This window comes from Lolium perenne, chromosome 1 (assembly GCF_019359855.2).
Source record: "Lolium perenne isolate Kyuss_39 chromosome 1, Kyuss_2.0, whole genome shotgun sequence".
Lineage (NCBI taxonomy): Eukaryota > Viridiplantae > Streptophyta > Magnoliopsida > Poales > Poaceae > Lolium > Lolium perenne.
This window is the reverse complement of record NC_067244.2, coordinates 250,935,735-250,947,395: the sequence shown is the minus strand read 5'-3', so window position 1 is coordinate 250,947,395 and position 11,661 is coordinate 250,935,735. Positions and strand designations below refer to the sequence as shown.

The window sequence follows — 11,661 nt, the reverse complement described above, 5'->3', positions numbered from 1 at the left end:
GATCATATTCATGTAAAGCAAGTATTTCTGTAGCTGAGTTGCGTACATGGACATAAGAAACATCAATCAATTTACGATAATCCTAGACATACGGGCGAGTTGGCTTACGGAGACTTCTACACAACCAAAAATTGGCATCTCCACTGGTGAAATCTATCAGAAAATGCAGTGTCCGTGGCAAAGACTGAACATATAGGAATACAGGCGCTATATCTTCTGTGCTTTTGCTAGCTGCGCAGCCAGGTCCTAATCCACGGCTACCAATTCGTCAGCACCAAATGCTCGACGAGGCATAAACCACACATGAATACAGGGTTTCGCTCTGAGAGTGCACCGGGAATGGTGTTTGGTAAGGCTGACAGCAATATATAGGCCATGGCAAGGCCTCCCAATGATTTTTTTTAAAAAAAAAAGAGGACAAAAGCCTTGTCTTTTATTAATTAAGAAGAGTTTACAAGAACACGAGCCAACACACACCCACACAAGAACAACAAAAAACTCAAACGTTTGTCTCCCGCCAACGCCCACAACTTAGACTCGTACTTATTTTTTTTCTAGGATAACCGCCGGAGGTGCGTGCTTGTACTTGAAGACCCTCGCATTCCTCTCGTTCCAAAGCTCCCAAGCGGCAAGTAGGGTGATCCTTATGTTGAGTCATCATAGGCCACCAAGATGGAATGGCGAGGGTTAGCCAAGCATGAAGGTCAAGGAGATGACGACCAAGCCAATCCTTGATGAGCCACCAAAGTCGAATGGTATAGCGGAAATTGATAAAGAGGTGGTCCGCCGACTCGAAAAACCTATTGCAAAGAGGGCAATTTCCACAATTTGTCTAACCTCACTTCTCCAAGCGGTCACTAGTCCAAAGCCTATTTTGGACAAGAAGCAAAGCAAAAAAAAACTTGAGCTTGGGCGGAGCCCAAACTTTCCACACCGGGGCCTCCCAATGATCAAGGACACTGATCGATGTTGTCTCGGTGTTTCAAAGCCTAGTTAAAATTCAGGTTGGAGATGGTATGTCCTGTTTTGGAAGGACAGATGGTTAGGCCCGGAGGTTGTTGAGAACAGTGTTACACAAGTCCTCAACTTCGTCAGCATCAAACATAAGGACAGTAGGACGGTGGCTGAAGCTTTACAGGACAATCGATGGGTGGAGGATATCAGACATCAGACATGAGACTTCAGCTCAATGCATGAGACTGTGGCTAGCAGTCACGAGTGTGAGTCATGACACCGACGGGGAGCCGACAGCTTCTCTTGGCCATGGTCTTCTTCAAACCAATAATACTCTGCCAAGTCAACGGAAATTTGCTGCAGCTGACTGCATTTGGAGATCAGGAGCACCACTGAATTGCTAAATATTCATGTGGCACTTGAGCCCTTCCAGTTCTACCCCGCTCCCCTCGTCGTCTCCTCCGAGCGACAGGGAGGGGGGGGGGGGGGGGGGCAAACCCTAGCCCCCCGCCGCCGCCACCTCTCCCCACCATCTCCCCCTCCTCGTCGCCCCCCGAGGCTGCCGCCGGGCAAAGCCGAGCGTCGCCGGTGAAGGGGGCGGCGGGGACCTAGCTCCTCTCGGCTCCTGGCGCGGAGGATCTGGAGGGACGCCTCCATGACGGGGACCGGAGGTTGGGCGCGCGCGGGCGGGGCTGCTGGCGCTATTCTGCGTGCGGGCGTGGTGGTGGCCGGCCAGTGAGCGGTGGAGGTGCTGCGGCCTGCGGGGGAGGATGGCGCAAGGCGGCGCGCGGGCCCAGATGGGTTCGTGCGGGCCTGGTTGGGCTTGCCAGGGGATCGCGCTGCGGTTGGTGGCGGCTGGGGCTGTGGCCGCGTCCTCCTTCTTGGCTTCCACGGCGAGGCTGTAGAGGGCGGGCATGGCGACGGGCTTGGTGCTGCAGCGGTGGCCAGGTGCTGGTGGCCTTGGGATTCAGGGGCACGGCGACGGGATGGTGGGCATCCGCGATGGCATGCTGGCCGGCATGCTTTGACTGCCCTGCCGGTGAAGGACGCTTTGGCAGGATGGTGCTCCGGGTGAAAGCCCTGCCCGACTCGGTCGGTGCCGGCGATGACGACGCCCCGGGGCGCCGTTCTCCTTCTTGAAGGCATCGTCGTGGGGCTCCTACCTCTCCTGCATTGAAGGCTTCATGCTCTCCGGGTGAAAACCCAAGCTTTGGCCTCGGCCGGTGCGGGCGACGGCGACGGTCTCGTCGCTTCCCTTCTTGGAGGCGTCGTCTTGGAGCGCTTGACCTTCTCTCGGTCGTGGTGGTTTTGCTTGTCGTGCTATGTTGCCATGCCGGACGGGTTGGAGGATGTCGAGGCGGCGGCCTCGGATAGGTGGCTGTGAGCCGGGGCGGCGGCCCCGGAAGGCGGTGCGGCAACATCTCTATGGTGCGGGGATGCGGCTTGCCACGACTTGGGTGGCGACCCTGGCCGTGTGGGCGGCAGGGCAGTCGGCTCGGTCGGCGCGTCCTAATGGGGACGGTCGGACGTTATGTCGGGGCGGCGGCCCCGGATGAGTTGGTGTGATGACCGTGGTCTACGGTCGTTTGCCCTGGGGAGCTTGGGTTGCGGGTGGACGGTTCGTGCGGCGTTGCAGCTCGAGAGCGAGCGGTGGTACGTCGGGGCGGCGGCCCCGGAAGGTGGTGGTCTTGGTGGATGCGCAGGGCGTGACGGAGCAGCGGTATGTCGGAGCGGCGGCTCCGAATGTTCGTCATCTTGACAGTGTTGAGGACATCGACTTTGTGTCGCGAGGGCGACAAGGTCGTTTTGGCGCAGTTCTCTGAGCGGTTCGTCTTCTTCAGCTATGTTGGAGTGTCCCGTGTCTGCTCCTCTCATAGTAGGCACGGCGTCTTCTCTCCGGCTTGGTTGGATGGCAAGCTAGTCTTCGCGAGTGTGTCGTCTGCTTGTATCTGTAGTGGGTTTGTGTGGGCTTGCCTTTATAGCGTGGCGAGTGGGGGCTTGGCCCTGCGGTGTCTTGTTGTATGGTTTTCGCTCGGTTTTCTCCTAAAAACTGTGCACTTTCTGCTTAATTAATCGATGGGGCAAAGCTTTTGCCTCCGTTTCAAAAAAAAAAAAAATTCATGTGGCTAGCTGTGTAATATAGGCTCTTGACACCAGATAGAAGGGCTCGGCATGGGTTGCAGGACGCTGTTGATGCCTTCTACCTCCAGAAGGAGCCAAGAGGACACTACTAATCAGTAATCATCTTTTGATTCATCGTGTGTATGCCAGGAAAGTTCGGTTCAGAGTCTTCCAATCTCACAGCTCACGGCAGCACCTCCAGAGCATTCAGACCAGCTGGGAACCGTGGTGGCTTAGGGTCAGGAGCCCTTCAGCAAGAATGAAAGAATGCACTTGGATACTTCGGTGATCTGGACTTGCCAGACTGTGTGGAAGCAAAGAAACACAAAAGCGTTCGGTGATTCCAGCTTGCAGTGCCCTGCACCTGAACTTGCCAGGAGAATTTCAGATGAGTTCAGTCTCTGCTTGATAGCAGGTGTTGGTGAGGACCGGTCAATATCGTAGCGAGAAGTTAGTTTAGAGTCTGTTCGGTTTTGGAACAAGATGGAATGGAATGGAACGGTTCCACACCTGAAACCCATTCTCGTGTTCGGTTACACAAAAGGATGGAACGAAGTGATTCCTCGGAACGGAATATTCCGTGTAGATGCGGAACGCACCCGTCCGGCCAAATCGGCCGGACGAGGTGGAACGGCTCGTGCTAATCTCTCTCACGCGTTAATCACTCTCTCTCTCTCTCCCGTATCCATCTCCTCCTTCCTCGCGCTGAAGCCGGGCAAGCGGCCGCGGGCGGACGGAGCAGCGGCCATGCGAGGCGACCAGGACGGCGGCCGCCGGCGGGCGGAGCAGCGGCCAGGGCGGGCCGGCCGGAGCCAAGCGCGGCCGCCGGCGGACGAGCAGCGACCAGGATGGCGACCATGCGAGGCGGCGCGGCAGCCAAGGCGGCCGCCGGCTGACGGAAGCGCGTCGAGCGGGCCGGAGCCAAGGCGCGGCCGCCGGCGGACGGAGCAGCGGCCAGGACGGCGGCCAAGGGAGGCCGCGGGCGGACGGAGCAGAAAAATGGGATATTTAGATTGTGAATCCCTTTAAATTAGGCTAATTTCAGGCTAATTAATTGTGAATCCCTAATTAATTGCATATTTAGATTAATTACATTTGGTTCCATTCCAGGCTTCTCTTTTTGAACCGAACAGAAAAATGGGATGGATGGAATGTGATGGAATGGAATGGAATGGTTCCATTCCACCCGGTCTGGAAAACGAACACACCCTTAGAGCTCGAGGGTGTGTGCGCAACCTGTTGTATGCAGGTTCGTAGCATTCTCTTGTAAAAGAAAAAAAGATTGCACTCGACCATGTGTGCACCTGATGGCTTATCGACCATGTCTCGCGGTTTATTTTCACTTTTGCTGTTGGTACTTGGATGCTAGGCGTGTTGCCTATGTTCTCGTTATCTCGATGGTAATGAGAACCGATTCTTTAAGGATCTCTTGGAAAAAGATCTGATGGCTTATTGTGCGTAGAATGTTCAAATTTTGCAGAGCTTAATCACTGGATGGGATGTGTTGTGTGCATCTGATGCATGCGGCCAAACCAAACTTTAGTGGATTTTGAAATCTCAATGCAGCTATGTTTGTCAAGGTTAATTATTAGTTTATTACTCTCTCCGTCTCACCAAAGTTGTCCTATATTTGTTAAATTTTAAGTGTATGTAGACACTATCTAGTACCTAGACGCATCGAAATTTAAACAAATCTAAGAAAAGTTTAAGTACTATAAAATTCCTGTCACTCAAACAAGAGAAAATATGGCCACACTGCACACACTAAATGAAGCAAATCAAAGCATATTTGCTTGAACTGTCATCCAGTTGGGTAAATAGAGCCCGTGCCATCGTAAGCAGTCGATGAATATTGATGTGTTACTGTTCATCTCTATTCGTTACTGAATTTGTTATTCGTTTCATCCCTCCTGATAGATTTGAGTTTGAATTTAAATTTTGACACGTTTGTAGCATAATATTTTAGAGATTTTTTTTCGAAACTCAATATTTATATGCTTTGCACCGGTGATATTTTCTTCAGATTCCATCGATACCGGCTTTCTTTATATATATGGTCGAGTCCAAACTTTGAAGCTGGAAGCAGTATAATTAGGTGCCTTTTTTCACGTGTCTCGATAAGCATTTCATGAGCCGCCTAACATGGCTCTTGTCTGATTCACACCAATGTTTCTTATCTAATTAATCATGTGTGTGCTCTAAGCTAAGGAAGCCTAATTAATTCCTACTAGCACTTTGGACTTGGATTATCACGGGTCTGACTTTGGGAAAGAGACACGGAGTACAAAAAATAAACAGGTGGTCTCAATGTGTGAGTGGTTGACTGTCAAATGCCGCAAAAACTGATTCAAAAATATGGTCCTGAACCTAACAGATACTACATGAGATACATCGAAGCCCTGAGTGTAATTAGTATGAACTTGGCAGTATTAGTAGTACTTGACTCTTACTACCTCAAAGGAGAAATATAGTAGGGACTTTTACAACGGTGAAATTCTACTAGATATATGCTCTTTGAAATAAGGATGAGAAGAAAGCATATTTGTTTAATTTATTCTCATTCTTTGACCAAAGGATGAAAATGCTTCCGAAAAAAAGAAAAAAAAATGAAGATGCTGTGCCTCATCTCCTCGACTCATCGTGCGCTTTTTTTCTCCTACTACCACTCTGCACTCTTCCCAAGGCACACACAGCGCAAAGCATGCTCCAGGACCACCATGCTTCGGGCAATACTCATGCCACCACCTTTTGAGGCAAAAGAAAAGGATATAGTAATTTAGTAACACATCCAGATCTTGATTCAGACACTAAAGAGATTGTATCCTGATCAGATTAGGTGAATTGAATAATACAAAAAACAATACTATATAAATTTGGAACAAAGGCACCGAGTGTGTGTAATGTTGACCAATAATTCAGTCATCCATAGCTTCACATTATATTATCTCCAAATAACCGAGATCGGTGGTCAGTTCACAACAAGGGGTTACACCATCAACTTCTCTCATTACAGGGGTAAGATTAAGATGACAAATTAGAGAATTTGTACTGATCAAATGCACCAGCTAGGTACAAATCCCTCTCTGTTCTGTTCACCTCTCTCAAGACTAAGATTAACTTACTTAAGCACATGCATCTAAGCTCTTGAGAACCACTCTACTAACAACAGACACCCACCACTGGTGATTGAATCTGAGGCATTGCTAGGAGTTGTACAGGGTCTTGAGCCTCTTCGCCGTCTGGATGAACCCCAGGATCACCTGCAACTCATCCAATTGCTGGTGCATTTCATTTGCATTTGGAGGAAGTACAGAGGCAAAAAGATTAGATTCTTCTTGTTTTTATTGTCTCGAGGAAACAATTGAGTAATTTCAGATGAATTTTACCTGAGACTGGAAATGTTGCTGGACTCCATGGAAGAGCTGCTCCTCTGATGGGCTGGCGTTCACGTTTACCTGCAGGTTTTTCGGCATCCAGTACATATATATGTCAGGAATGAATCAAAAGGTAGTATTACTTTTCGCATGGGTTGATTGTTTGCTGGTCAACAAGGCCCAGGCTGACTGCTTACAAGATTGAAGTGGTTCCAGTATCTCCATAGTGTGGGTGTTCCAAGCTTTGTCAGATTTACTCTCTGCAAGCCAAAAGAAAAAGATCCTTGGATCAGCACAATGTCATGATATACAGGCTGAGATGAGTATAGGATACCATGAGACAAGAGACTGAATGGATAAACAATGAAATTGCATTTGCCTTATCGACAATTAGGAACGCGTCTAGCAAAAGTGGGAGAAAGTAGCGACAATGAAGACAATGACAGCTCCTACCAAACCATGGCCCAAGCCATGTGATCCAGGGTCACACTGGCTTTGACACAATATAACCCAATATGTTGTCTCAGACCTAAGTTGCATGTCATGTTTAGTTGCTGTGAGATAGTGATGGTGATTACCGCTCGCAGCTTGGAACTCGAGTGGAAGTTGCCTCGGCTGCTGGAAGTCGTACTGGATGACCATGGCCTTGTGTGCCGAACCCGTGACTTTGTCGGTTTCTGGTACTCTATGCTTGCTGCTCACGGAACAGAAGAAAAATGTTTAGTTGGTGCTGCTATGTGACAGTCTAAAGCAGTTGGTTGTATTGCAAACCATGACATGGTCTTACAATAGTTCATGTCTTTCTCTCCCATGTCGAAGCTGCTGCAGAAGGAATTGTTGCCATCGATTTCATCATCATCTTCAAAACCAGTTGGAGCTTCCAAGACAGTTAGAGCATTCCTCTGCAACTTCACCTCCATGCCATTCTTCAGAACCTGATTTTTCAGTAATATTTCAGGAACTGGAAACAAGCTACCGTATGTGGATCTTGTTTTCCACTATCTTTTGATATATGTTCAATTTTGTTAAGCTAATGATACTAGTCTCAGACTAAAAATGTTTGACTATCTACTCTCTGAATAGAAAAGCCAGATATTATCCTATTCAGTTGCAATTGCAATTTTCAAGATACAGAACCAGCCACAGAGTTTCAGCTGGATGCCTAAACAACTGAAAGGAAGACTCACCAGCCAGTGCCAGCCTCCAAGACCAACAGCCTTCTTGACAACACCCTCTAGGCCAACCAACACGGACTTTGTCCGGTTGTTACCAGTGACGATGACCTTGGTGTGCCGGGGAATCACCGTAAGCTCCTCGTCGCCGCTCTCGTACCGAGGCAGAGACAGTATCCGTGAAGAGCACACGTCGGTCCCCATCATCATGCCGCTTCACTGGCCTGATCTCTCCCTGGTGAAAGATGTATTCAATCAGTACAAAGCCAGGTCGATACAAGGAACTGGGAACAATTAACTCTCAGCAGAAAAACAATTAAATAGCACCATCAGCACAGTGCCAGAGAAATGTTCCCGAAATTAACATAATGTTCAAGATTTATAGCAGGGTGCAATGATCAAGCAAAGCATCTGATGATATCTGGAGGATTGGTGGAAAACTGATGTACATAAATCTAAGCTACACTAAGTGAGCAATTACAATCGCTTTAGAACACAGCACAATTTGCAGCACTAGTTCGATCCTTAAAAGACGTAATTTCTACCAGAAACTTAATCTTGAAATTCCAGGCGATTTGTGCGAAAAAGATGGAGATGATGTGATGGCTCCATGCAATTTGATCCAGATCTGGGTAACCCTCTCATCCGACGAGATCGCAAAGTGATTGCTGACAGCCATCCAACCACTAACCCTGATGGTGACGAACCGGCAAAGACACTGACTCATGAGGACCCACCCACCACCCAGCTATGTAGCCAGCTGCAAGAATTGCCTGTTACTTGCTCGAGTAGCAATCATGAAAGTGATGTGTGTCCAAGGCAAGGAACACACTAGTACTCCCAGCCACGCATGCATCCAATCCAGTAGTAAGTGGAACAGTAATAAATCTCGATCAATTGATGAGAGCTGCTCCTGATGCGCGGGCGGTAATTACGGATGGATCCTGAATCTAGGATCGCCTGGAAGAAAGAATTTACAGTACTCCACCTTGCATGCGATCCTAGATGCAATTGGCATACTCCTGAGAGCTGCTCCTGAGTAGTACTAGTAGTTGCTTTTTCTTGCAAGGTGGGGCTTTTCAGTAAATTCGGCATTTAAAGCGAGTGATGGCACACCGTGGCGATGCGTGTGCGTAGGCAGTGAAGACGCTACAGTAATGCGTCCTGATGCAATTGGCAACGGAAATGCATTGGGGATCTACGTTTCGAAGCTAGAATTTGCTGCAAATGGTAAATGCTGTATTGGATCAAATAGTTCTAGTAAATTTGGACTAATAATTTAAGTAGCTTGCAGATCAAGATCTCGCTGAACAGTAGCGCAATCGAGAATCGGAAATTTTTAGCTGAGATGGAGAATTCTGCGTGGGAAAAGATGGTAGTAGTAGAAGAAATCCTGTGGAGGGAAATAAGTCTTGATTGGAGCGAAGATCACGATTGGAGCGTGATGAAAATTCAGAGTGCAGATTCGGACGGAATTGTGGGTTTCGATCTAAATTTCGAAATGGAGGTGGCGGGGAATTCCAATGCGCGGAAAATTTTTAATCCAGAATTTATTTACTGTATTTTTTTACTGTAAGATCCAGGATTGAATTGGATGCTCGCCGATCAGAGAAGCTCGGATGTGGGATCAAAGAGCGAATGGCGGGACAGTGGAAGCAGATCGGATGGAACCCAGATCGGAATTGAGCAGCAACGGAGTCCATCCAAATCGAGCACACCCAAAACCCCTGTGCAATTGAGCATTAGTAGACAAGCAAAGAAAAGAAAAGCAAACCCCAGCGATCCGAAACTCCCAATTGGCTACCGATCCGCGGCACGAAACCCAGCAATTCGACAGAGTGGGATCGTAATCTGGAGAAGTAGTGATAGAATGCGGATCAAGAAATGGGCAGATCGAGCTCACCTGCAGCCGAATTGGCCGGCAATGGCCGGCGGCCGACCCGATCCCGCGCGGGCGGGCGGATCGGGGAGCTGTCGCGATTGCGCGGATCGATCTGCGTGCGGAATGCGGGAGGAAGATCCCGATTGCCCGAAGCAGAGCGGGGGGCGAAGTGGCGGTGAGAGGAGAGGAGAGAAGTGTCCGGGAGTGAATGCTTTTCCAACTGCACTGACTGACTCGCCCCAGCCGGCTGGCTCGCTTTAACGCCACCCACCTCACGCGTCCTCTTGCGCCGATCGGATGGCTTGCGGCTCGGATCGGCTCGATGTGACCGGGTTGTGACGTGGTCTACTACCTGGTGCTAGAGACCAATACCCTGCCTGCAGGATTTTCTCACACGATCCCTGCTCAGCCTGCCTCACTGACAAGACGGGTCGGGTAGACGTGGGGCCCAGGTGGCCGTGAATGGTTGTTTTTCGGTGTGATTGTAGTCCAGATAGAGACAGAGGGATCCAGGCTCCCGCGCGAGGGAGGGAGAGCGCTGTGGTCTGTGGATGCGCACTTTTCCTCTCGCAAGCGTGCCAGTTCCAAATGTCGACTACGCACATTGTGCTACTGACTGACACTCATTTGTGTCATTGTGGTTTCTGGCTGGATTTCGTCATAAAAAAAATCCATGTTATGTTTCTCCTTTGAACGAATAACGATCAACATAGCTACCAAGTTCATATTAACCCAGGACAAACCCATATTTCTCACGTACTTCCTCTGATACATGAAAGTTGGTTTAGATTTGTCAAAATTTGAATGTATCGTACATAGATACATTCAAATTTGGAAATGTTTAAGACAAGTTTCCTGTAACGGAGGGAGTACATCATGTTGGGTCGCCCACACCCACTAGCCCCCCGCATCGCCTAACCGTAGGCACACGGCTCGGGCGGAGGCCATACAAGCGGCGCCATGAGGTGTCCCCTTCCCTCTCTCGCTCCCTCGCCCTAACGCCACCAGGGTCGCTGCCGAGCAAAACTCGGGGGCTGACGATGGCGGGCCCCTCTCCATCGCTTGGCGGTGGCGGGTTCTTTGGCGGCGGCTAGGTGTTCCGGCTTCCCAACGAGAGTGTAGTCCATATATGCTGCCACGGTCGTGACCTCCGGATTTGCTCGCGGCCCATCTAGGCCAGGGCTTGAGGCTGGCTTCTATGGTGCGCGGTGGTCGATGCTAGCTGCTTCCATCATGGAGGTGTCGGCGGCCAGTCATGCGACGGCGGGCTGTGCCCACCATCTGGTGGTGTTCATGGTGGGTTGTGATATGCACCTTGCTCTGCTTTGACGACGTGTTGTGGCTTGCCTATCAGCGGTGTTGTGGCCATCTGTTGGTTTAATACACTCTGTTCGACTAGATCTTGGGGTCAGCCGTCGGGCATGGGAGAAACACCCTGATTTTGCTAGCGATGGCGATGTACGTGGATGTCGTGTCCCACTTTGGAGGCGTTGTCATGACCCTGACTATTCTTCCCCGACTTGCACACCGGGGGAAACCCTAGAACCGGTTGGTCGAATGAGGCCACAACGGCACCTCAATGTTGCTCCCTTCTTGAAGGCGCTGCATGGGTTCCTCACTAAGTCCACATAACAACGTATGGAGTCGGCGTCCACTTATTAGAGTGTGGGACTCTGGGGCGCAATGTACACCGTGGCTGGCGTCTTCCTGGTCAATGTCTTTATCTGGTTTGGTCAGATTCGTTAACTCGCCGACTCGCCAAAGGCGCTTACAAGTGTGTAGTAATCGGTATTTGCCTTCTTAAAGTTCTTGATCTTCGGACGTGACGTGGTCTTGGGGCTCTCTGCCAGCCCCGACCCTCTTCAGTTTTGGTAGGTGACAGTGCAAATCGAGCCTTTGTCGCCGTTTGTTGTGGGTTTGCTTTGTAAATCGTGTATCGTGTGGTGTGGAGTGTGGTTGTACGCATTCTTAACGTTGTACCGACTGTCTCAACCTTTTTTCTATACGAATAATACACCTTCTAGGATGTATTTAAAAATGTGAGGGTTATGCATTTCATGTACGTAGTACTAATAGTTTGCCAACGCAAACGGAGCGTTCACTTGTTCGTTATCCAACACGCCTGTCTTATTTCCAAGTCAGAATGGTGATGGTTAAA

General features: G+C 49.6%; 1 protein-coding gene across 1 annotated transcript; it reads right to left on the bottom strand.

The window, feature by feature from the left end:
* Positions 1-5,973: 5,973 nt before the first annotated feature.
* Positions 5,974-9,741, bottom strand: LOC127327619 (uncharacterized). Its single transcript, XM_051354397.2, has 7 exons — positions 9,525-9,741; positions 7,637-7,856; positions 7,237-7,384; positions 7,028-7,143; positions 6,647-6,709; positions 6,462-6,530; positions 5,974-6,353 (listed from the first exon to the last, which is right to left on the bottom strand). The coding sequence occupies exons 2-7, from the start codon at positions 7,829-7,831 to the stop codon at positions 6,279-6,281; spliced, it is 666 nt and encodes a 221-aa protein (XP_051210357.1). The 5' UTR covers positions 7,832-7,856; positions 9,525-9,741; the 3' UTR covers positions 5,974-6,278.
* Positions 9,742-11,661: the final 1,920 nt, after the last annotated feature.